The following is a 27,467-nucleotide window of genomic DNA, read 5'->3' as shown; positions in this document are numbered from 1 at the left end:
GTGTAAAAAAAATATTTTTATCAGACTCTAAATATACAGTAGGTTTAAAAACAAATCTATTTCTTACTTTTTTAATATACTTTGTAGTAAATAATAATATATGGTGCCTTTAGTAGATATTCATTATCATGTGTTAGGAATAAGAGGATTCGGTTATCTTCTCAGAGTTCTGTAAGCCTAGTGAAGGTTCCATAAATTAACAAGGAATTATTTTTAGTATGAGCATGCGCACATATCGCAGTGGTATGTAAGCAGCTGAATATCAAGTCAAGTCAAGTCACTTTTTATTGTCATTTCGACCATAACTGCTGGTACAGTACACAGTAAAAACGAGACAACATAGTTCAGGACCATGGTGCTACATGTACAATGCAAAAACTACACTGAACTACGTAAAACAACACAGAACTACACTAGACTACAGACCTACCCAGGACCGCATACAGTGCACAAAACAGTTCAGGCATTACAAAAAATAATAAACAAGTCAATATGTACAGTAGAGGGCAGAAGGTTGGTGTCAGTCCAGGCTCTGGGTATTGAGGAGTCTGATGGCTTGGGGGAAGAAACTGTTACATAGTCTGGTCATGAGAGCCTGAATACTTCGGTGCCTTTTGCCAGATGGCAGGGGGGAGGAGAGTTTGTATGAGGGGTGCGTGGGGTCCTTCATAATATTGTTTGCTTTACGGATGCAGCGTGTGGTGTAAATATCTGTAATAGCGGGAAGAGAGACCCCGATGATCTTCTCAGCTGACCTCACTATCCGCTGCAGGGTCTTGCGATCCGAGATGGTGCAATTTCTGAACCAGGCAGTGATGCAGCTGCTCAGGATGCTCTCAATACAACCTCTGTAGAATGCGGTGAGGATGGGGGGTGGGAGAAGGACTTTTCTCAGCCTTTGCAGAAAGTAGAGACGCCGCTGGGCTTTCTTTGCTATAGAGCTGGTGTTGAGGGAGCAGGTGAGATTCTCCGCCAGGCGAACACCAAGAAATTTGGTGTTCTTAACAATCTTTATGGAGGAGTCGTCAATGTTCAGCGGAGAGTGGTTGTTCCGTGTCCTCCTGAAGTCAACAACCATCCCTTTTGTTCACATTGAGAGCCAGGTTGTTGGCTCTGCACCAGTCCGTTAACCGCTGCACCTCCTCTCTGTATGCTGACTCATCGTTATATGGATATCGACAGCTGATATCAATGGTAAAGCAAACTTTCATTGACAAAGATATGCATCATATTTTTGTGAGTTATTTGGCAGAAGTTTCACAGGCTCGTTATTTACAAGGTGTTGTGAAAGCTGGAGAAATATTAACCTTTTGATTAGTTTTTGTATCAGAATAGGTTGAGTAGGAAAGGCAATTAAGGTGTCTGATCCACAATTTTTCTTCAACTGTTTCAAGACTATTTTGATCTATTCCTCAAATAAGGAAACTTGGCAAGTAAGCAAATTCTCCTTTACCTGACCAGTTTCCTTTTGGTTTTCAATCGACAGCTTTCTTGCTCCTTCTGTTGCGTGTACAACAAATAGAGTGAATAAAGTGGGGAAAAAACACACGTTGTTCTCAGAGTCATTTAATTTGTCTGCAGAGTTACTGAAAACATTGTCCAGGAAAATAATCTTTCATTTATAGAAGATCAGCACATGTCCAGCAATAATTATACAGACTGAGATGGTTTACTTGCAGACCTCAGAGTGCATGGCAGACAGAAATACTCCCATAGCCTTATCAAGGGGTGTCCAAATTACTTTTGATTTCAAGAATATTCAAGTTTGTGCAATAAGGGGAAGTGTTGTATTTTATTTTTTATCCAGGATTTTGATCCAGAAGAAGAAAGATGATTATTGTGTTTTTATCAATGCCATTATGTAAACAAATGCCAGCAGTATTAGGGGTAGTGGAAAGAGAGATTAAACACTCTGCATAGACTTCAGCAGAAAATAGTTAATGTTTAATGTTATGTACATGTAGTATTAATTCTTCGAGCATTAATGTGCAACCCTTTGCTGATTGCATGCTGTCTATAAAACTAATTCCTCGTGTATCCATCTTCACTCTTATATTGTAGATACACCACAAGAATCTAAATCTGTAACCACCAGCTCCAAGGCAATATATGCTTGACATGCAAACATTTCACAGCAGTATGTAAACCAGTGGTGACATGTTGGAGTATTTTGAAAAAAAACTATTGGCAGAATAGGTAACAGCAAACCAGTTGATCTGATATACTTCTACAAATATTCCCAAAGGTGCCACACAAAAATTAAAAAGCCAAACTAAGTCTCAGTGGCTCTAAGGTACACAATCATTGTCACACAGTGATATGGATTGAGGATTAGTCAAAGACCATAAAATAGAAGGTAGGAATAAGGGAACACATATCAAAGTTGCTGATGAACGCAGCAGGCCAGGCAGCATCTCTAGGAAGAGGTACAGTTGACGTTTCACGCCGAGACCCTTCGTCAGGACTAACTGAAAGAAGAGCTAGTAAGAGATTTGAAAGTGGGAGGGGGAGGGGGAGATCCAAAATGATAGGAGAAGACAGGAGGGGGAGGGTTGGAGCCAAGAGCTGGACAGTTGATTGGCAAAAGGGATATGAGAGGCTGATAGGACAGGAGGCCTAGGGAGAAAGAAAACGGGGAGGGGGGAAGCCCAGAGGATAGGCAAGGGGTATAGTGAGAGGGACAGAGGGAGGAAAAGGAGAGAGAGAAAAAGAATATGTGTATATAAATAAATAACGGATGGAGTACGAGGGGGAGGTGGGGCATTAGCGGAAGTTAGAGAAGTCAATGCTCATGCCGTCAGGTTGGAGGCTTCCCAGACAGAATATAAGGTGTTGTTCCTCCAACCTGAGTGTGGCTTCATCTTTACAGTAGAGGAGGCCGTGGATAGACATATCAGAATGGGAATGGGACGTGGAATTAAAATGTGTGGCCACTGGGAGATCCTGCTTTCTCTGGCACCATGTACATTGGATCACCTTCCACCACCCTAGGTTCCAGAGGCGCAGACTCTGGTGGGTTAAGTGGTCCGTGGACAACGGGCTTGAGGCAGCACATGTGGAAGGTAGGTGTGATCCTCAGGAATTATGGCTGCTGGAGATGGTAGGTGACTGGATTAATGTCGTGGGTAATCTTGAAGGGATCAATGAACTGGGGCAAGAGTTTGTGGGAGTCTGTGCATGGGGGAGATTTCAGGTAGGTAGACATGGTCCCCGGGCTGGAGTATTTTGGCCTGGCAGCAGTAGACGTGATTGGCAGCTAGGAATCGCCTCTATGCCATCTTCCAAGCACTCTGGCAACCTGGCGGTCCGGCATCATTGTTTCCCACTGAGTAGGCAATGGGGATTGGTAGCCATGAAGCACCTCAAAGGATAACATACACATGGCAGAGGAGGTGTGTAAATTGTAGGGCAGCTCAGTCTAGAAGAGATTCTAGATTAGAGGCAGCGTAGTATCGCAGAAACTTCCACACTTGCTGATCGGCTCTGACTGTTCATTGGTCTGCGGATGATAGCCTGAAGACAAACTCACTGAGCTGCAGAAAAGGGAACAGAAGGCTCACCAAAATTAGGGTATGAATTTTGGGCCCCAGTCTTGTGGGAGAACCTGGGCCGCCTTGGAGAACCGGTCCACCATTGTCTTGATCACTGTGGCACCATTGGCAGGTGGCAAGCCCATGATGAAATCCATGGCAATGTTGACTATGGGCATCAAGGGATTGGTAGGGACCACCAGAGCCCAGATAGCTGCAGGTTGTGGATGAATTGAACAGGGCACATTGAGGGCAGGCAATGACAAATTGATGTACATCTGCGATCGTGGTGGCCACCAGAACAGACACCACAGAAAATCCATGGTCCGTCATTTTTTGAATTTCCAGAGGGGGTGAGGAGTGCCTCAGAGCTCACAGCTGCCAGCACATACATGCAGTTGTCAGGTGTGTTGGCTGGAGCAGGTACATGGTGTAGGGCCTGGTGGATCTGCTTCTCAATGTCCCAAATCGATAGGGGCAAGGATCTGGGAAGATGGAATGATGGGTTGAGAGTCAATCTCCACTTCAGCTGGGTTGCACTTTCATGTCAGGTTGTCCGCTGTAGTGTTCCTGGAGCCAGGTTGGTAGGAATCTGTGAAGTTCAATTGCTCAAAGAAGAGGGTCACCAAGCCTGATATGAGTTGAGCTGGCAGGTCTGTTGCATGGATATGAGGTCTTGGTGTCAGTCCAGATCAGAAAAGGTTCAGTATTTCCCATCTGCCAATGTCCCTATTCCTCCAAGACCCATTTAATGGCAAGTAGCTCCGTGTCTCCTCCTCCTCCAGACGGGTGCGGGGCTGAGAATGGGAGCACTGATGAAGCGTCTCGAGTTCCTTGAGAGTGTGGTCCATGACAGCAGATCAAGTTATCCATGAGGTAGGCGACTTGGTGAGGGAAGTGAGAGGAGTGGCAATTTGGCTGTAGTTTCAGATGAAATGGCAGTAGAAGTTAGAGAAGCCCAAGAAGCGCTGTAGCTGTTTGAGGAAGCATAGTCAGGGCCATCAGTGTTAGCACACACTTTCTGGAGGTCCATGGTTACGCCTTGGGATGAACCGACATAACCTAGCAAAGAAATGACAGGGTGTGGAACTGGCATTTTTCTAAGCTGCAGTAGTTAGTTTTTGAGGAGACACTGAAGGACTGAACAGACATGACAGATGTGGTCCTGGGGGTCCTTGGAGAAGATGAAGATGTCATCAAATAGACAACCACCTACCTTTATAGAATTTTTCCAGTCCTGACGAAGGGTCTTGGCCTGAAACGATGACTGTTTATTCCTTTCCATAGATGCTACCTGGCCTACTGAGTTCTCCAGCATTTTGTGTGTGGTGTTTTGATTTCTGGCGTCTGGACATTTTCTCTTGCCTGTGTAGCATATCTCAAAGGATTTCATTTATGAAGGCTTGGAAAATGGTTGAAAGTATGAATGGCATCACTAAGTATTCGTAGTGGCCAGTTGGCATTATAAATCCAGTCTTCCACTTGTCCCCTGGTGGATGTGGATCAGGTTGTACACACTCCGTAAACCCAGTCTGGTGAAGATTTGTGCCCTGCAGAGTGCTATGAATACGCTATTTATCAAGGGGAGAGAGTAGCAATTCTTAGTGGTGATCTTGCTGTGTCCACGGTAATCAATGCAGGGACAAAGACCCCCATGTTCTTTTTGACAAATAATCCTGCACCAGCTGGGGACTGGCATGGTCAAATGAAGCCATGCTGTAGAGCTTCGGCTACGTTGTCATTCATAGCTTGGGTCTCAGAAGGGGAGAGGGAGAACAGATGACGTCAGTGAGGGGTTGTGCCCAGGAAGAGGTTGATCACAGAGTCATATGATATGTGATGTGGCAGGTGCTGGCTTCCTTTTTACTGAAGGTGTGGTGTTCCTGTGGGAGTTTGGTAAGGTTGAGGGTTTCCTCCATCTCCACAAATTTACAGGGTGAAATTAAGTGAGGCTGCAGGCGGGTGGTCTGGCAGGTGCATACCCAACTCAGCAGTGAACCAAATGACCAGACGAAGTGAGGGTTGTGATTGAAGAGCTGGGGTAACCCGAGTTGATCAGCTGTCCTCTCCGATGCACATGTGCATGCTTTGACTGTCCCAGACGTCGGGGAATGCCTGTCAATTGCCATGATGCAGAAAGGGTAGGAGATAGACACAGCAAAGAGTCCAAGCTGCACAGAATCCAGTCCAGAAAATTTTCTGCTTTGCCGGATTCCTCCAGAGCTTCCTGTGTGCGAAGAGCCATTGGGATGTGGAGGAGGACAAAGAGAGCGAGTCAACCTATGGTGCTGGAACAGGGGCCCAGGAGAGCTCACAAGACAAGGCCCTGGTCTCTGCCTAGTGGTGCTATCTTCCGGGATGCAGGGCACTTTCGATGCGTTGGTGATCAGCTGCTCCACAGAAAGCGCACAAGTTGTTTCCCTACCAAGACTCACACTCTTAGGGGTTAGGGGAGCTTTCCCTAACTGCATGGGTTTGGAGACATTGACGATGAGGGTCCTGCAGCCTGAAATGGTTCTGGGAATGGAACTGGAGTTCCGGCTGATGACCTCGGGGTTGTTCTATAAGAGGCTTGTCAATATGGAGAGCCAGAGTGATGAAGCTTTCAAAGATGCTGGGAAGTTCCCAGATAGACAGCTCACCTATCAAGTACTCCAAGAAGCCATGATGGTAATAGGCCAGCAGCACTTTTGCATCCCAGCTGCAGTCTGCCACGAGGGTCCTGAATTCCACCATGTAATCCAGCACCAAGCATGATCCATGACACAGGCAAAATATGTAATCCGCTGCTTCTTTTCCGTTTCCTGGATGGTCAAAAACCTGGTGCATTTCAGCAATGAAATCTTCATATCTGTTGCAAATGGTGGTCTTATTGTCCCAATTGGTGGTGGCCCAGATCACCCAGTCAGAAGAGAGATGAGGAATGCAATGTTGGCTCTATCGTAGAATAGAAACGGCTGCAGCATGAACTGCAAGACACACTGGGACAGAAAGTTGCAGTATCGGATTGGGGATCTGTCAAAGCATTCAAAACCAGAATCTGGTGCTCAGAGGGAGGAAGTAGACTGGTGCGGTGCTCTTGTATTGAAACGGGGTTGGAAGAGAGTGACGAGCAGATATCAGTGGTTTCCTGCTGTTTGTGGGTCAATCGTAGGTTTATTCATCCTGTCAAGAAATGTAGTGGAGGCTTGCCCCAAACACAGAGCAGCAGAAACAATGAAGCTGTGAGCAGTAACTTTAATAATAAACTGTAAAATAACAAGCCAACAGGGGCCACAAAACAAGAGAGAACGGATATTTAACATGACAAACCAACAAGGTAACTGAAGGCTAGGAACCACAGCTTGAGATTGGCTGGTTCTGTGAATACACAAGGGCTGTGGATGAGAGCTGGGTTTAAATAGGCTGCAGGTGATGAGTTGGAAACAAGTGGCAGGTGATTCCTATTAGCTGGGTGGAGACTGGGAGGTGCCTGTCTATTCAGTCCTGACATTAGGTACTAAAGGCTGCAGCTGTTTATGATCTGGGTCATTAATTTGGAAGTGATCTCAATGAAACACATAAAATTCTATGGGAATTGATAGAAAAGATGCAGGAAAGTCTAGAACCAGGACTCACAGTCTCAAAATGATAGTCATCAAAACCTTGGCTGATTTCTACTTCAGTGCCAATTTCCAACACTATCACCATTTCCTTTGAATCCCTAAATGCCCAGAAATCTATTCTTCTCTGCTTTGAATATGCATTATAAGAGCACTTGTAAAGCCATCTGAAGGAGACGATACCAAAGAATAATCACTTCATGTAAATAATTTTTCAACACAATCTGATACCAGCCTTAAGTTTTGAACTATACTTTTCACCATTCCTAGATTGCTCAGTCAGAGAAGCATCCTCTCTGTCAATTCCTGCAGGAATTTTTGTGCATTTAGATTAGATCTCCTCTCATTCTACTAAACACTTAAAAAAAAACTACATTGGTAATTTTTGGTTATTCGAGTTCCTTTGACATGAGACCTAATTGACATCAGGAAGTGGTTCATCAAGGAGTACTGTATTTATGCAACATGTCACAATCCTAAACCGTCAGGAACTACTAAATGGCCGGAACATAACCTACTTCGTAGGTTCAGCAATAGCACATCACCAGAAGGAAAATATCACATGATTCTGGTTACTTGGAGGCATAAGAGGAGAGAGGGGCCTAATGGTTAGGACTTCTCTCAAGTCGAATCAGAGGTCATCGAGAGAATCAAGGAATAATCGAGGAGCTGCGAATCACGGCCAGAGTTCAGAGCTGAATGAGTGATGTCTGGAAATGAGGGTTGTTGATTAAGGAGACGGAGATATGGTTCAGAGCCGAAGAGGTGAATTGGATGATAATTGTGGAGCTGGATTTTTCGGAATTGCATTGGGGGCATTTAGGGAGTTGACCTTCGCACTCTTCCTTAATTGAGGATATCAAGTAACGTGGAATAGTAGAGAAATGTTGACATTGAAGATAGCGAAATCCTCAGCCTGGGGATCTACTCAGGCAGAAGCATTAATAAAGCACATTAATTCTAAGAAAGATATGTGACGGGCTCCTTTCAGAATAATATGATCTCATTTCCGGGGCAATGCACAAAAAAGAGAGTTGTATGGGGAATTACATCACTCCATGACATGGAAAACATCAGCAACATGATTCTCAACCAAAACTATCACGTCAAGTTTCCAGCGGGTCACGATTTTCCCTGAAATTTGTTGCAATTTTATTCCTGTACAAAAATAAGTGATTCTCACATACATGGCATTAAAAGAAAGATGTACTGATACGTAGTTCATTGTGCTTCACTACTTCGTCAGATTTAATTCAGTAAGCTTTCTTTCTGTTTCTATTTTGACTATCTTTTGTGTTGTTTTTTTTATTACATTTATTTCAATAATGCTCATCACTGTCACCCTGAATGATCTGTCAAAATTTTGTTTTATTTTGCTATATTTCCTTTCGACATAAATGGCACATTGGATTGTGCCAGCTCACAGAGCAATCCATTCACTACAAATTTATTCTGATGCCTATTTTCCCCACATCCTATTAACTTCCTCCATGCCCACACTTCTTGCTGTACTGCCATTCCTCCCATTTTGCACCTGCTTAATTTGTTATTCAGCCATGATGGTATCACAGCAACATGGTGTGTAGTTGCTGCGATCTATTAGTCTGCCTCAAATTTCATTGTACTTTGATAATAAATTTACTTTGATCACTGGAATAAATTTTGGAGGCCAATTTGGCTAGATGGTCAACCTTCCTTTGTGGAAAGATTGATTAAACAACTTATTCTCTGATTTTTCTTGTGCATATTATATGAACATCAGATTTTCATTCATGTTCATTTGTTCGACAACTTCTCATGGAAATGTGTCAACAAAACATGAAATATGTTCTTAATCAGGTGGCACAAGAACAACTTATGCATAGCGAGAGGAAGAGATGTTGAGAAAAACTACTATCAAGGTATTGATCAGATCTGGTGTAGTCAGCATATTACCAAAGCACTGTGAGAACTGAAAGTTACAGAGCTTTCAGCATATTGCACAAGTGATGTTGCCATTGCTATCTGTCTCTTACTACGGCAGGAGATTAGTTATAATGCCAATTAGCATCCAGCTGACAATCTGCTTGATATACAAGGATGCATGTGTGCTTAGGGGCCTCAGCCCACCAAGCATTGATAAGAACACAAAATGTCAGTGAGGAAAATATTAGTCCATCTAGCCTCTCTGAAATAATGCCTCTGTGCATCACAATAAATGTATAAAAGGCATCAGCTATGACTCAGAGATGGAACTCAACCCTCCATCAGTTCAGTTTCCATGCCAGGGACTTAAGCAGGAAATTTGGATTGGCATTCTGTGTCACAGAGATCGATTGCAAATGAGGTGTTGCCCATTAAGGATGCATTAAACCCCTTCTGATATTCCAAATAGACAATAAATTTCTGATGACATTATTTTGAAAGCAAATTTGGAAGGTCTCTCCTCTGTTCTGTTCAAAATTAATCTCTCAACCAAGTTTATTTAAAAATAAGATTGCTTGGTCATCATCATTTTTGTGGGTCAGATGTGTTCATGTTGACTGCTGTTGTTCCCACATTATAGAAATACATTTAGACTTTCTGGAATGACAGGAAGCCATGAACAGTGCAAGATAAATGTAAGTCTATTTTTTCACATGCACACCACTTCCAGAAAATTAATAACACAGGGAAGTTGAAAATATACCACTAAAAAAAAGACCAAAGCATTTATGAGAAAAAGAAAATCTCTAAATGTTTTCTTTGATCCTTTAGTTGGTAGATGTGTGTTCAGGAAATCACGCCATGATTAATGATATATGGGGCTTTCCTCTTGTAGGAGATTATCTCAATTCCAGTCAGCAATAAGTGCAGCTGTTGTTTGAAGAAATTCAGCAATTCTGTGAGCACCAGAAAGACAGCAATATTTTTATTTGATTCTCTCTTCTGCGGAAAGAGACCAAAATAATATCTAGTTCCTGTAAAATGCAGTAAATAACTTCCGACTATGATGCTTCCAAACCAATTCAGTTGGGGGAAGAAAAAAGTAAAACAATCTGTTTCCTTCATGATTTTGTAAACCTCAGTCAAATCACTGCTACAGTTATTCTAGTGAAGGATCATTTAGCTCAAGCTGTTTTGTCTCCATAGATGCTGCATGATTTGCTGAGTATCGCAAATATTATATGTTTTTATTTCACCATAAGATAGTAGTACTTAGCTAAAATGCAGAGGCCCCAATCTTTGATCGACTAAGATTGACTGCTTAATTTACTTCTTAGCAGCACATTTCATAGCCATAAAGCATTGACACCAACAGAATCAACAAACTCATTCGTAAGGCCAGTGATGTTGTGGGGATGGAACGGGACTGTCTGACGGTGGTGTCTGAAAGGAGGATGCTGTCCAAGTTGCATGCCATCTTGCACAATGTCCCCCATCCACTACTGAATGTACTGGTTGGGCACAGGAGTACATTCAGCCAGAGACTCATTCCACCGAGATGCAACATGAGCGTCATAGGAAGTCATTCCTGCCCGTGGCCATCAAACTTTACAACTCCTCCCTTGGAGGGTCAGGCACCCTGAGCCAATAGGCTGGTCCTGGACTTATTTCCTGGCATAAGTTACATATTACTATTTAACTATTTATGGTGCAACTGTAACAAAAACCAATTTCCCCCGGGATCAATAAAGTATGACTATGACTATGAAACAGATCGTTCAGCCTACTGAATCCACACTGACCGACAATCAATCATTTACAGAAATCCTACACTAATTTGGTTTTATTTTCGCCATATTCTCTTCAATTCTCTCCAGATTCTATCCTCCATTTACACAGTAGGGAAAATTAAGCAGTTAATCTACCAACCCATTCCAGTGTGGAAGGATATCAGAGCACCTGTGTGAGACCTATGCAGTAACAGAGGGAATGTACAAACTCCACACAGATGACTCTGGAATTCAGGATTGAATCTGGGTCACCAAAGCCGAGAGGCAGCAGCTGGTTGTAGCAGTGACTGCAGACTTCAGTAGTGCCTGAAAAGATTTGATCTCTTACTGATTTCCCCAAGGCTCGAGGTCACGGCCAGGTTGGAGTGATCAGTGGAAGGAGAGGTGGGTGGATAAAGGGCTGGTCATCGTACATCCAATCAGGATTAGGGGTTTAGAATAGTAATCAAGTTGGTAGCCGGTGAAGCTGAATAGTGGTTGAAGATCAGGGCTTCCTGATGCCTCACGCAAGAAATGGCAGTTTGACTTGCTTCTGATGCAGATTCTTCTGCGAACCACACATGCAACCCATACCGGGAAGTTCCATATATAACTTCACGTTCCTTAGATAATCAGAGGGTCAGTGGAGAGATAGATCATCAAGCAGTATCAGGAATCTAGTGATACCTAGTGAGGAGGGTGTTGGTAAGATAGGTAGGCTGCATTGTGGGGCTGGAGATGAACTCATGGCTTTTGGGGTTCAAACGATGCGGCTTGGAGATAGAGAGCAATGAAGGGATTTGATACAGTATACTGGTTGGAGACAAAAACAAAGTATGGGGCATACTTTAGAGCACTCCCATCCATTTCTGTAATGCAAAGACTTTACTATTCCAGTAATATCCAGCAATGGTCTCTGCCTGAACAATTGGGCCTAACTTACCCAAACAGATTCCAAAGAGAGTGTTAGGCAAGAAATTCTCATCTGATGTGGAATCCTCTACAACAGCCCACTTTTGACGCACACCTGGAAGTTCCAAGTCAAATTTTCAAAGATGACAAAGAGCAACCTTGATACAGTCTTTATCAGTGACTCTGTGGCAACTGCATTTTCATTCACATAACCCTGAAAACACCAACGGTACCCTATCTGTTTTCTGGATTTTCCGCATTATCACATGTACCGCACATGGAAAATTGCTGAAAGCTATCGTAGCATTTAACCAGCAGGAAAAAGAGAGAGGCAATTTTTCAACATGCTCAGAAGTACCTTTAGAATACATGTAAGCTTGTAAGCTTCCAAACAGAATAGTAAATTTAACTGTATGCTCTTTCAAGTTAAAATCAGTAGATCTATTCAAGAGAACACTTAACAATCTTGTTAAATACAAGTTAAATGTCCTTTTTAATTTGCAGACGTGGTACCAAGATCAGTATCTTTTGGTTGGGGGTGGGGGGGGAACAGGTGAAAGATTCATGGAAGATTTCAAGAGAGTGAACTTGATGTTTTGGAATCTTGCTGTGTTCAATTTGGATCCCATTTTCTCTCCCCATTATAGGAGAGACTGAAAGCAAGAGGTCTGTGTAGGAGGGAAGGGTTAGGTTGATCTTCAAGTAGGTTGTAAGGCCAGCACAACTTTGTAGGCCAAAGGGCCTGGAGTGTTGTTGTCATGTTCTGTGTTCTATAAATCACAATGCCGGGAAGATAGGCAACAACTTGGGATGTCCTAAATCTGTGGAGGCTGCTGCACAAATACAGCTTCTCCCCTCCAAATGTTGTACACCAGGCAGGAAAAAAATAAGGAATTTATAAGCTAATCAGCAGGAATTGGCAGAAACAGAATCTTCCAACATAGATATCTTTGTTACAACATTATGAGCTAATAAATGAAAGCCAGCATGCAATTGCTAAAGGCTATTTGGATAAGTCAAATTCAATTGAATCCTTTGATGAAGTAATGGAGAAGGTTGAAGAGGATAGTGTGGTTGCTATGAATATGAGTTTTCAAAAGGAACTCAACAATACCACATAATAGAAGTAAGTAAAATTACAGTTGACGTGCTTAAGAGATACATTGATTGTAGGGATACAAAACTTTCTAAGGAGCAGAAAGCAAAGAGTTGATGGTTTTCTTTCATACTGAGGGGAAGTTTGCAGTGTTGTTACCCAGGTGATATTGTTAGTATTACTGCATTTTGTAATATATGTTAATCACTAGCCAGGGATATACAGGTCAGAATTTCAAAGTTAGCAGAATATGTGAAATTCAGAAATGTAACAAAAGGAAAGAAGGGCAATAACAGCTCCGCCGAGTCAAAGATTAACTCATGAAATGTACTGGCATTGCAGATGAAAATTTGTGTGGTGATCCATTCAAATAGGGAAAAATGAAGGGGGGCTTTACGTATTAAATAAAACCATTTTTACTGAGGTGCAAAACCATAGCAACAAATGGATCTTGTATGTGCCCAAAACTTTGAATTAACAAGGGGAATTGAGAAACCAGTTGAAAAGCCAAATGTGATCATTGACTTTATTAAAAGGAGCATAGAATGTAAAAGCAACAAAGTTATATTAAGTCAATATAAAGCATTGATCAATCTTTAGCAATTGCACTGTGCTTAATTTTGTGTGCTGCACTGAAGAATGGATGCTAAGGCCTTAAAAAAAAAGTCCAGAAAAGATTTGCTGGAAGGATTCCAGTAATGGAGACTTCAGTAATATGGAACAACTAGATTCTAACTTCTAATCATACTTCCATAGAAAAAAATGGAAATATTTGGTCTATCAGGTCTAAATGGGCTCTCAGAGCAGTCCCAGTGCCTACAATGGAGTAGGTGGAAACATTTGTTAGTGGTTCAAACTCATAAAGTTTTAATAGCGCACACAAAATGAATCCTCTGTACATTGATTTCCATAATTTCCAGACTAATGAGAAAAATTCCAAATTTTCGGTGTTTCATTTATTTTCTGAATTGTTTTCTTTATGATGTTCCAATGCCATTGTAAAAATGTGTTTGGATGTATGCACTTTCCTTAGCAAATCTGTATTTCCACAATTACTGAAGGAATGCAAGCATGTTTTTGAGGAAAATAACCAGTTATTCAGGTCTGTCTGAGGATCTTAATCTTGATAACCAGTCATAAGGCAAAAATGAGGGAACAGGGTAGACATGCACTTTAGAAGGAAAATGGTTTCTGAAGAAAACAATATTTTTGTAACGTGAAAATAAGCCATGCCTAAGTCTTAACTGCTGTAAGACTGAGATTACAGCAGCAGAAATTGCAAAATCCTGCCAGCAATCTGTGATTTTGTTCTGTAGTTTCTTACCTTGCCTTGGCTGGTTGATGTCATTGATGACTCTTTAACCTTGACAGGTTTCAAAGGCAGCTGTAGATTTGATGAACTACTGTGAGCAGCATGCACGGAATGACCCATTGCTCGTCGGCGTTCCAGCCTCAGAAAATCCCTTCAAGGATAAAAAACCTTGCACCATCCTATAGCTGCTGCCAGCCACCTTTACGCAAACTGACCACAGCATCAGAAGACCTGCCAAGAATTTCTATTGGTAATCAGACCTTGAGAAGCAGTGCAGCTTCTGAAATACAGGCCTGCTGTGGAAATGTGTTTTTAAAAAAGGAAAAAATATTGGATTCTGTTTGTTTGTTAGCTAAGCATGTTTCTCGAAATGAAGGAAAGAAGATATGATGGGGAAGAGCAATGAAAAAGAATTGCTATTTTGGACTTTCATGATAGATTTTCTGATTGTAATATTAAGATCTTAGGTTTAAAAAAAACTAACTCAGCAAAGATAATATCTTTGCCTAAAAATTCTATAAAAATGAAAAGTGTATATGTAAGGAGTGTACATTTGGAGGGTGATAATACAGTTTGGGCAATAACATATTAGATCAAGAGAAGCAATTGAATGCTTCCATTGCATTTTTAAATGTCACATTGTTCATTTTTATTATCATTAGCAACTGTACTGCTATTTAAAAAGTAGTTTTTCTTCCCCCTTCCTTTTAAATTCCATATTTACACCACCAAAGTACTGGCCAAGGGAAAACAATGTAAATAATGTTCAATCTGTTCATTCCTCATCTGTTTTCCTTAAAAAGACCTGGTGGTTGTGAAGTAACCAAAAAAAATCTTTGTACTATCAGATGATTCACATTTATTTGTGGTAAACAGTATTACATAGAATTGCAAATTTTATGTTCTGCAAATGCAAATATTTCATTCCCTTAAAAAATGACACCATAAGTCCCATTAAAAATCAAACATTCATACCGCAAATATGGATATTGGCAACATGTACTTTCTGTCCATTGGAACATTTAATTTTTTTGCTTCACTTTACAGAACAAAACATCCAACAAGGCCAAGCTTAACATTTAAGAGTGTATGCATACCCTCTGTTAAGCTTCTGTACTAAACTGTATTATAGCTCATCATAAAATGTTTAACTAATTATATATTGTTAATTTATAACTCTTGAAATAATTCATATTGATTTTTTCTGTTTGAAGCTAAAGTTCTAATCCATTATTTGCAGCATATTACTTCTACCAACAGTATTCACTTGCTATGTAAAGAATCTGTTCAGTAGCATATCAGCAGCTACAGGATGATAAAAAAAACTTCTTGACATGTCAGTAAAAACCTAAAGCAAAGACAAAGATTAGGTAGCAAATGTTTGATCATGTGACAATGAGCTACAGCCTTTCACTTGTCCTTGTACATTAGATCAAACCTCCTAAGGAATGTAAATTGTAGTTGTGTGCCAAAAACCATGAAAATGCCAAGTGATTTATGTCATTGAGAAGTGCTGGAATTCTTGAGAACCACAAATTTTTATATATAAAAAAGTTATCTTGGAAGGCAAGAGCTTAAACACTTGTCACGTTTTTTTCTGTTTAGCATATTTAAGCAGATTGCATGTGCATTGTTCTATCAGCTGCCTTGATATGTCATCTCATGAATGTCACAAGTTACTCTGTGACAAAATGCAATATATTTACATTTTAATGCCCAGCAATTAATTTCTCGCATTAAAATCAAACCATTTGAAATCACAGTTATGTAAAAGAGAACTCTTTAAGACTATTCTTTTGTTTACTAGTTTTATGATGGACAGTAGATTTTTTGACACATAATAATATTGCAGAGACACGCCAGTGCCGCCACCTTTGCTTATTCTCTTTCAATCCTTTTTGGTATTTTTTACAGTGCCTTTTTAATTTTGGGAAAATAAAATGGAAAAGCCTTTGTTATCTTACATTAGTTATTAAATTTACCATCTTTCCTTTGATATTGCCAAATCAAGGATCTATTCCTTAAAAAAAACAAACTCGCTGGAAATTTGAAAGTTACTGAGTGAGATTTTCTCAAATTCCTCTACATTGACATTTGAATTTTAAAAATATACCCATGTATTTATATTCCCAGTTGTGATTGCAGATTTGCATCTTTGCATTTTTATTCAATATAATCTTGTACATACAGACTTATGGCTAACCCTTCTGTGAACGTAAGTTGCCTGGAAGGTTGAAAATAATTGGAATTGTACATTAATGTTGTAACATACAGTGCCGTAGAGCTATAGGTCTCAACTTTGAACCTCATGAGTTGTGATGCAACGCTAACTTCAAAGTGGTGTGCTGTAAAGGTTCTATATGAATGACAGATTTTTTCCTGAGAAATCTAGAGGTGAACATGTACAAGTTATTGCCAAATTTCTCTCAAAGGTTGCATTGAAATAGGCCTGGGACCAGGCACTTCACCTCCCTTCTGTGCAGTAAATCATACAGTGCATAGACCCAAAGAGCAAGTAAGAAAATATTCCTTTCTCTGTCCAAGATGTTGATTGTAAAGTAAGATATAACATATACTGTATACTTTAGGTTATCACCCTCATTCAAGGACCATCCGTTAAAGCTCATCCAGAATGCTCATCTGATGCTCCTTGACTTTCTAAAATAGTTCCATGGCAAAATTGGTGGGAAAACATTTTCTATTCAGATTTCATCACTTCCTCCTAATTTTTCTTACTCTTTGTAAATATATTATGGCATTACCACCTTTCCCTAGTTCAGCCAGCTGGGTGATGGCATTGGAGTCACACCAGAAGTGCCATTGCAAATTGCAAATGACAAGATCCTTGTGAGGAGAAAATTAGGTAGTTACAGTGTTGAGGAAAATGTATCATTAAATGTAAGGACATTTACACTGAGATTGATAGAATTGAATTAACCTGTTGCCCAAACAGAAAATCCCACTGGAAATGTCCTTGTCTTTCAATACTGCTTAATCCTCATGCAAGTTTTTAAACCCAAGATGACAATAATCTAGAAACCAGATGGGCAACTTGGTCCACTTTGCAGTGTTAGATGAATTAGACTCTTGAACTCAACTCATCCTTCAGAAAATCTGACACTTATTTGATAATTCCAGTAAATATTCTATCAATCTTGCTAAACTGAGTTTGCCATAGCGTTATGCATTACTTTAATGCTTCTCCAAAAGAATGGGATTGGGAATATGTTTACATTATTTGTGAATGTATTTGGGAAACCTCCTGATCCCAGACATATGCCATGTTGTTATTATCTTCTAGGAAATTATCCATAGGGTTTGTTTTTGACAGATCATCTGCCCTTAATGACAGTTGATGCTGCCATGCTATCAGCAATATTGATAGCCAAGGCATTGGAGAGTATTGTTGAATCACTCATTCTCAGTACCATTTTTTGTGGGATATTTTCCTCAACTCTGAAACAGAAGTATTTCTTCAATGTTAAAACAGTATTAATAATTTTCTTTAATAGATATCATGGTATAATGAAAGTATGTGGAGAACAAATTTTGCATTAACTTTGTAAAGAGAGGAAACAGTGTAAAAGATACAAAAATGAAAAGAGATAGTTGATTGGTCAACAAAAGAGAAAAAAAGATCTTGAATTCATAGAGTATCTTTCAGGACATCAGGACGTGCCAAAGTGTTTTAAAGTTAATGAAATATTTTCAATGGTTCGAACTATAAGTTGCCATTATAAAATAAGGTTATGCTGCACCAAATTGTGATTACCCTTGAGATAATAGCAAATAATTACTTTTTTGTGCTATTAAATGAGAGAGAAATAATGAGCAACAAAGAGAAGAACTCTAATGCTTTTCTTGAAATAATGGCATGGGTTTTCTTATGTCCACCTTAAGAGCCCAGATGTTTTTTTTTTCATATGATATCCCATCTGAAATGCAGCACTCCTTCAGTATTGCACTGAATTATTAGCTGAGGTGACCTATTTAAGTGTCTTGGCCAAAGCTTGAATTTGGTACTTTCTGAGTCAGAACTAAGAGTACTACTTCTCAGCTAAGATTGACAAATCAAACCCCTAAAATTAGATAGTTTTCTCCAAAAAAAAACAGAAACCTAGTTCACCCAATATTATCTTCATGTCATTGAACTCAATTTTTCTTTTGACAGTGCAAAACAGAAAAGATCCAGTATTTGGTGCTTTGAATTATCATTGGTTCAACAATCTGCTCATTACCTTCTCTCTTGTTGTGCCTTGAAGGACTTCCTAAATTTACAATGAAATCAGTTCTGTCAGCAGTCAGTCAACAGTGTCTGTTTTTCATCAAAACCTTAACATTTAAGAAGAGCTTCAACCTACTTGCTCAACTTTTTATAAAAGCCCTTTCCCTATATTAAATAAATCTTAACTTGATGAAATCTAAACTTTACATTGTTCAATGTCAGATCAATAATCACATTTGACACAGAGAATTCTGTGGGATAGAGCATTGCATCTTGCCTTCACAATGGTAAAGTTCTTAAATAAAACTAAACTCTGGTTATTTCAGACGTACGCTAATCTTAGGAATTATTGTACTTTGAATTCTGAACATTACTCTTGATTTCCCAGAAGTTAGTTCCTTGATCCATTCACAGCAGGGGGACAGAAAACAAAAAAAGCTCAATGGTCCCCTCACTCAGTTACGGCCAACTAGATCTCCTTGATAGAATTCCTTGATTGCTATGTTTTATCCACTGACATCAATTACTCCCTCCACCTGAGGGACTAACGTAGTCCAAAGGAAGTTCACAAGGCTAATTCTGGGGATGAAAATGTTGTCCTATCAAAAGAGGCTCTACTGATTAGGTCTGTATGCCTTGGAGTTTTGAAGAATGAGGGTGACCTTATTCAAACCTGTTAATATCCTAAGGGAATTGACAAGTAAATGTTGAGATGTTTCCACCATCACAAACAAGGAGACATAGCTACCAAACAATGGCCTGGTCATTTAAAACTGAGGTGCATAGAAATATTTTCTCAGCCAGTAATGTATCTCTTGGATTCTCTGCCCCCAAGAGTGGTGGAGGCCAGATCAGTAGAAACATGCAGTATACCATAGGTGGCAGTAGAGAAATATCTGAAAGATTGAAAAGCTGAGGATTTTGGAGAACTGCTCCAATTTTCTTGTGTTCCTGTGATTTCTTCTTTCCAGTGGAATCTGTAGCTCATTAGAAGAAGTACTTGTCAACTTATTTGTATAGTTAGGTACTGTAAGTATTCTCCACAGCACAAAAACAACCTTGTTGGATCAAACCACACTGGGATATTAAGTTTCAGGAATTGCAGTAATAGGGGGAGGAAACAGTAATTGCCACTATTTTTCCCCCTCGTTTCAAATGCCAGGTCACTTGGGAAGGCAAATCTTTACCACAAACCTATGAAGAAATTGGTGAAAGCCAGAATACTAACATGAAAATACTAATAGAACTGGTTTCCAGTGCCGGTCAAGGCAGCAAATCATTCCCAGTTTGGGAATCTTCCCGTGATCCTCTGCATAATCCACCTGATTCCTCTTTCTTCCTCGCTGGCTTCATTTATGTAATTCCACAGAGCTTACTATTATAAATAATGAAGATAGATTGTACAGACTTAGCGAAGTGGGCACTCAGTGTTTAATTTTCTTCTTATTTTTTGTTATCAACTTAGCTTGTGTATCTGCATGAGCACAACTCTGAAAAGAAACAGATCAACTAAATCACATATTGACAAAGAGGTAAATTCATCTAACTGTTGAATGTTAGACTGGATGCTCATGGTTCTGTCCAGTTCATTTTCATGGTCAATAGTTTGTAATAAATGAAAAAGTATACAAGCTTTTTCAAAGTGTCCTTCTTAGAAGCACCTGACTACGAAGGTGAGGCAGTGCATTCAGAAGCTTTCAATAAAACAAGACAATTTTGATCATTTAATTTTACGATGTAGCTGGCATGATGGAGCTTTACATGTTCATTTATATTCACATCCCAGTCCTAACCAGTACTGAAAGGCTGGCTGGAAGCATCGCAAAAGCCAAAGTTAACCCTATCTGAATGATCTTTCCTCTTATTAGTTTAAAGTTTTGTCACAATAATTGAGCATGGACATTAATTGGGATAAAATCTATCCACCCTAGAGGAGGGACAACAGTACGGAGGCAGAGCAATGGACAAAAGGATCATGATTTAAACAAGTTTACTTTGCATTTTAATGCTCTTCCAAAAGCTTAGATTCAGTACCTATGGTTAAAGATCTTTGGTAACTGTTTTAGCTGTAGGCTCTAGTAACTGCTCTAAGTTCAGATGCAATTTACCTGAATTTGCCATCTAGCTTGGACTAGGTATTTGTTAAAGAGGGTTTCCAGAGTTCGTATATTTGAATTCAAGCAAACTATCTAAGTACTAATTTCAGAAATAATAAAATAGATAAACCTTGTTTTGAATGTTTTATTGAAGTGTTGCCTCCTTTGAAAAATCTTAGAAATTTTCCTGTGGATTACAGTGGATAATCAATTGTACAAATGGATGGGTGTATCTAAAAGAATCGTAACCATAAAGATACACCAATCTCTTTGAAGAAGCCATGTTTTCGGCTTTGTAAACATTGTGTATAACACAATTATCGGTAAGTTGTATAATGAGTTTAACTAATCACTACAGTGTACTGTATTTTTCAGTTAACTACTATATGCTTAATAGCCTGATGAACTCATTGTGATATTATAAATAATGACAGACTGTCTCTGCTGCTACTTATGAATATTGTACACAGGGATAATGTGTGTGTTATTTTAGAAAAATGAGAAGCTTTAGAGCCACTTTGTAGATGTAATGGAATTTTGTTTTGCCTTTTATACACCCTCTCAGCAGATGCCTTCATGATTTTGAGTCCCCCTGCTTCATTTTTAATTCCCTGATGAGCTTCAAGATACCAAATAACTACTCTGATCTGGGATGCAAGATTGGTGACTTGTGGTTTGGTCTGAGTAGTCCCAGGACATCTAGTTGTGAGGTACAGCTCTTGTGGAGGATGGAGACCTGGGTACTGTGCCAGTCCTGCTCCTCCAGGGGCTTCAAAATTAATGTAACACCTGAATTGCCAAGTCTCTGAAGATTGTGAAGTGCGAACTCCAACTTGCTCTATTCAAAAACAGCAGTTGGGGTCCTACTTCAATCATAGGATTTCCCTGTTGAAAGAATCAGCTGCCTTGGATAGGCAGGTACTTTGGTCGCTCAGTGGCTTCCTTAAAAATGGAGTCAATAACAAGGAAACGGTAATGCACACATGTGGGAGGCCCTACAGTCTAACACCTGCCATCTGACACTGAGAAATTTCATCTATGTTTAAAATCATGCAGCAATCGACTGCTTCCCAACCGTAGGAGAATAAGGACACTGAGTATTCCAAGAAAAACACTTTACCCAAATGTATGTATGAAGTAACCTGAGTCACAATAGTGCCAAACACAAGGCTGATCAATTAGGAATAATTATGAAATTAAGTGAACACAGACCCAAGCTCTGAGTGAAACAGACTTTAATCCAAGCCATATTTTACCTTGATTCCAATGAATGAAAGTATATACATAGAGTATTCCTGAAATGACCACAAGTGTATTGCATTAATAAAACTGAAAAGAATTTGTAGTGGAAGAAAGTATCCAAAATGCCAGCAGTTATGTGTATGTTTTTTGCATACAAGCTCTTCTAATGGCCTCCAGGTAGCCAATGATACATCTGTGTTTTAACTAAATTATACTTCTCATTTACATTTCACAACATAAGAAACTGTGGTTTTTAGTGTTAATTTTTTATAGCGTATCAAGCTAAAAGTCTTTTTACTTTGAGTATTCACCTGTGTTTGTGTGTATTCTGAATGCATATATAAGAATATGTACAATTAAAACACAATTAGGATAAGATAATTATTTGTAATCTGTAGCCGTGTACCTTGTATTAAGCCCCTTACTGAATGTGCTTCGTTGCTTCTCTGTATGTTATTTGATTGCTATTAAAGCTAACATTTAAGGGGTTAGATTATTACAAAATGTTTTCACCTTTTATTCTAGCAGTGCTGTATGAATTGTGAATTGTGCTTGCTCTCTTGATATCTTTGTTGCCCCCTTTTAATTATATTGTTAACACCCTTATTGCACAATGTTTCAAGTGTTGTACAATTTTGAAGGATGACTTGATTGAACTCCAAAGCGTTCACACATTATTTTAATAAATTAGGTTTTTAAGATACACAAATGTGTGCGTGATATGCTTTGTTACCTATCTTCCAGCTTCAACTACACTGCCCAACATATTAAAACTTCCATTTCTATTTCATTATTTTTGAATCTCTAAATATTTCTTTCTCTTTCACAGGACAATTTTACAAGCATGTTTGTTTGGTAGAGTAATGGTGATTACAATGGCATGTAGATTGATGGGGTGACAAGAAATTTCTGATTGTCATTGCTGTGCAGTCACTAACTAGTGGAATATGTAGAACAAAACACTAAATCTTCCTACACCACAGTCGGTTACCTTTGTCAGAAGTACTGCAATTGTTCTAGAAGGCAGGTGGCTTCTCACCACCTTTTCTGGGCAATTAGGGGTGGGCAATAAATGGTAGTTTTAAAAACCACCCTCTGTGCAGCCCTCACACTACCACCTTAGGTGACAAAAACATAAAATGCAGCAGCACCCAGCCCGCTGTTTGACTTCACATTAATACCCCCATATGAGTGCCGAGCTCATGTACACTCAGTTCAAGTGCTACACGTAGATATTCCCCCCAAATTGAAAGTTAAACCTCAGGGAGCACAAAACAAGTTATTTATCTAGCTACAGTGTCTATCTATTTATTTATTTAGGGATATAGCATAGAAGAGGCCCTTCAAGCTGTACCACCCAGTAACCCCCAATTTAATCCTAACCTGACCACAGGACAATTTACAATGACCAATTAACCTACTAACCAGTATATCTTTGGACTGGGGAGGAAACTGAAGCATCCGGAGAAAACCCACACATTCCATGGGGAGAACATACAAACTCCATACAGATGATGAACTCTGAACTCTGACACCCTGACCTCTAATAGTGTTGCGCTATTGTGGCGCCCAGTCTGGTGCCTCTTCAAGCCACTATAATGACTTGTTTCACCAGTACTAAATCGTACTGACTCATGCCAACCAGTAAGTTACCTTTGTAAATTTTACACTTTTGGAAACAGTGCAATATCCACCTATATTACAGTAAGGCCTGCCCCAATTATTTCCTACCGTCTCTTCACAGAGCAGTAATCTCAACGCTATTTTTAACATCTTTATCATTGCTGCTTTGCAAACTACTGTCATGCGAGCAAGGAGTTTCATTTCATTGCATTATATGTGACAAACTAATCTGAATCTAAACTTTAAAGTTGGGAATTACATGTGGGATTTGCGAAGGCTGTGGCGTCATGCTTTCCTTGAATTGCACATATTTCAGTTTTCAGTGAGTAAGATGTCAGCTTTCTGTTCAGCCACCAATTATGACTCAATTAAAATAATTTCAAGAAGCCCTGGGAAAACACAGCTAGCTCTTTACAGTTCCAGTATTGAATTGAGCTCCATTGATTAAGGAAAACCAGTGTTACAGCCCAGGGGTTATAAAGCATGCTGAGAGAGGAGATGAAGAGCCTAATTTGCCAAAGAACTGAAAGATATTTCAAAGAACAGATCAATATTGAGAAAGACCCTCGTTCCGTAGCTCAAAGAGGCCAAGTCTACCAAAACCTCAGCAGCCAGGCCAAGGAAATCACTAAGAAGCAATCAGATTAGTTGTCAAACAAAATCAGCTTCTGGCCTAGAGAAATTCCTGCAGCAAAGATCATAGAGCTGAGGTAATATATGTCTAGCAACCACAGATATCTTTATCTGTAGTTGGTAAAATCCCAGCGAGTCAAGAGTCATATCTCTGTTTTCATTACCTGCAGTTTTACTGGGCTTCTTGACACTACCATTCAGTACTGTAGTGGCCTTACCTATTCTGGACAGATACATGGGGGTGTTATCAAAGGAGAATGGAACCAAAACAGACCCAGGCATGTGCATGTGGAAGACCAGAAAGGAATAGCTGGCAGAATTAAGTGAAGGGAAGGGTGTCAATAGACTAGGAATGTACTGTGTCCAATTTTGCCCTAAATTCAGCTGTGGTCTTCCAAGATATTGAAGAGGAAATCCTGACAAGCATGAGAAAGTAAATCCTTTAGAGAGTATTGCACAAGAGCCAAATGGTATTGTAAATGAACAGTGAATATGTCAACTAATCCAAGAAAATGGATTTGTTTTCATATTTTAACATTAATGCTCTGTGGCAAACATGATAACTGAAATCCTGATGAATAGTAACTTCCACAGTATGTCTCTAGGTAGCATTTGAAGGAAACTATGGTTGTACTGAATGTAAGCCCACTCAGGCCAGGTTAATCATTGCTAACTTTGATCACAGGCAGCTTATCACATGGATGTCGACTGAACTTTTCCCTCATGGTGATGAGGCAGCAATGTTAATGCATTGAGCTTATGAAAGGTTCAAGAAACTAGGTAATAATAGGAATCTAGAAGATTATAAGGCTAGTAGGGAGGAACTTAAGAATGAAATTAGGAGAGCCAGAAGGGGCCATGAGAAGGCCTTGGTGGGCAGGATTAAGGAAAACCCCAAGGTATTCTACAAGTATGTGAAGAGCAAGTGGATAAGACATGAGAGAATAGGACGTGAGAGAAGTGTGACAGTAGAAAAGTGTGTATGGAACTAGAGGAAACAGCAGAGGTAATTAATGAATACTTTGCTTCAGTATTCACTACAAAAAAGGATCTTGGCGATTGTAGGGATGACTTGCAGTGGACGGAAAAGCTTGAGCATGTAGGTATTAAGGAAGAGGATGTGCTGGAGCTTTTGGAAAGCATCAAGTTGGATAAGTCACCGGAACCGGACAGGATGTACCCCAGGCTACTGTGGGAAGCAAGGGAGGAGATTGCTGAGCCTCTGGCAATGATCTTTGCATCATCAGTGAGGATGGGAGAGGTTCCGGATGATTGGAAGGTTGTGGACATTGTTCCTTTATTCAAAAAAGAGAGTAGGGATAACCCAAGAAATTATAGGCCAGTGAGTCTTACTTCAGTGGTTGGTAAGTTGATGGAGGAGATTCTGAGAGGCAGGATTTATGAACATTTGGAGAGGCATAATATGTTTAGGAATAGTCAGCATTGCTTTGTCAAAGGCAGGTCATGCCTTACGAGCCTGATCGAATTTTTTGAAGATGTGACTAAACACATTGGTGAAGGTAGAGCCGTAGATGTAGTGTATATGGATTTTAGCAAGGCATTTGATAAGGTACCCCATGCAAGGCTTATTGAGAAAGTAAGGAGGCATGGGATCCAAGGGGACATTTCTTTGTGGATCCAGAACTGGCTTGCCCACAGAAGGCAAAGAGTGGTTGTAGACGGGTCATATTCTGCATGGAGGCCAGTGACCAGTGGTATGCCTCAGGGATCTGTTCTGGGACCCCTACTCTTTATGATTTTTATAAATGACCTGGATGAGGAAGTGGAGGAATGGGTTAGTAAATTTGCTGATGACACAAAGGTTGGGGGTGTTGTGGATAGTGTAGAGGGCTGTCAGAGGTTACAACGGGACATTAACAGGATGCAAACCTGGGATGAGAAGGGACAGATGGAGTTCAACCCAAATAAGTGTGAGGTGGTTCATTTTGGTAGGTCAAATATGATGGCAGAATATAGCATTAATGGTTAGACTCTTGGCAGTGTGGAGGATCAGAGGGCTCTTGGGGTCCAAGTCCATAGGACACTCAAAGCTGCTACGCAGGTTGACTCTGTGGTTAAGAGGGCATACGGTGTATTGGCCTTCATCAATTGTGGGATTGAGGTTAAAAGCCGAGAGGTAATGTTGCAGCTATATAGGACACTGGTGAGACCCCACTTGGAGTACTGTACTCAATTCTGGTCACCTCCCTACAGGAAGGACGTGGAAGCCATAGAGAGGGTGCAGGGGAGATTTACAAGGATGTTGCCTGGATTGGAGAGTATGCCTTATGAGAATAGGTTGAGTGAACTCGGCCTTTTCTCCTTGGAGTGACGAAAGATGAGAGGTGTACAAAACAATGAGAGGCATTGATCATGTGGATAGTCAGAGGCTTTTTCCCAGGGCTGAAATGGCTTGCACGAGAGGGCATAGTTTTAAGGTGCTTGGATGTAGGTACAGAGGAGATGTCAGGGGTAAGTTTTTTTATGCAGAGAGTGGTGAGTGCGTGGAATGGGCTGCTGGCGGCGGTGGTGGAGGCGGAAATGATAGGGTCTTTTAAGAGATTCCTGGATGGCTACATAGAGCTTAGAAAAATAGAGGGCTATGGGTAAAGTCAAGGTAGTTCTAAAGTAGGGACATGTTCGGCACAGCTTTGTGGACTGAAGGACCTGTATTGTGCTGTATGTTTTCTATGTTTCTATTATTCTTTAGCACCACTGGATGTTTCTCTACTGTCACTATCAGGAGGTTATGCCATCTATAGTGTGGTAAAGTAGTGAGGCCTGATGATGTGCTTCTTGCCACCTGGCTTGAGAAGACTTTTCACTTCTTGCTAATTCAAGTTGTCAGTGAAAAAATGTTGTGACCTTGATCTATCCAGTTATAAACTGAAAGATCTGGAAAGGGCAATGCACACAAAATGCTGGAGGAACTCACAAGTCAGGCAGCATCTATGGAAATGAAAAAAAATCGTCGACATTTCAGGCTGACTTCATCAGAACTGGAAAGGATAGGGGAAGATGCCAGAATAAGAGGGTGGAGGGAGGGGAAGGAGATGAAGCTAGAAGGCGACAGATGAAGCCAGGTGGGGTGGGGAGAGGTGTTTAAGTAAGGTGCTGGTTGATGATAGGTGGAAAAGGCAAAGAGCTAGAGAAGAAGGAGTCTGATTGGAGAGAACAGTGGACCACGTGAGTAATGGAAGGACATGGGATATCGGGGTGGCGGGCGGGGGGGGGGGGTTGTCATAGGCAGGTGAGGAGAAGTGATAAGAGAACAGAGTGGGGATTGAGAGATAAGAGAGAATGGGGAGGGGTAAAATTTACCAGAAGTTGGAGAAATCGATGTTTATGCCATCAAGTTGGAGGCTATCCAGATGGAATATGAGGTGTTGCTCCTCCAACTCAGAGAGGCCTCATCGTGGCAGAGGAGGAAACTGTAGACCGTCATGGGAATTGGGATAGGATTTTAAATGGTTGGCCATCAGGAAATCCCACTTTGTGTAGATAGATCGGAAGTGCTCAACA

The 27,467-nt window shown here is 40.3% G+C and overlaps 1 protein-coding gene across 10 annotated transcripts in view; it reads left to right on the top strand.

Annotated features, from left to right (window-relative positions):
- LOC140211665 (guanine nucleotide-binding protein G(I)/G(S)/G(O) subunit gamma-7-like) overlaps positions 1–22,384 on the top strand; it is a 267,308-nt gene extending 244,924 nt beyond the window's left edge. For all 10 annotated transcript variants that reach the window (XM_072281687.1, XM_072281686.1, XM_072281684.1 and 7 more), the window contains one exon: positions 14,186–22,384. In XM_072281687.1, coding sequence (XP_072137788.1) covers positions 14,186–14,311 — 126 coding nt within the window. In that variant the 3' untranslated portion in view covers positions 14,312–22,384. The remainder of the gene's footprint in view (positions 1–14,185) is intronic.
- The last annotated feature ends 5,083 nt before the right edge of the window (positions 22,385–27,467 follow it).

Source organism: Mobula birostris, chromosome 17 (assembly GCF_030028105.1).
Source record: "Mobula birostris isolate sMobBir1 chromosome 17, sMobBir1.hap1, whole genome shotgun sequence".
NCBI classification, from domain to species: domain Eukaryota; kingdom Metazoa; phylum Chordata; class Chondrichthyes; order Myliobatiformes; family Myliobatidae; genus Mobula; species Mobula birostris.
The sequence above is the reverse complement of the archived record's forward strand: the minus strand, read 5'-3'. Positions and strand labels throughout refer to the sequence as shown.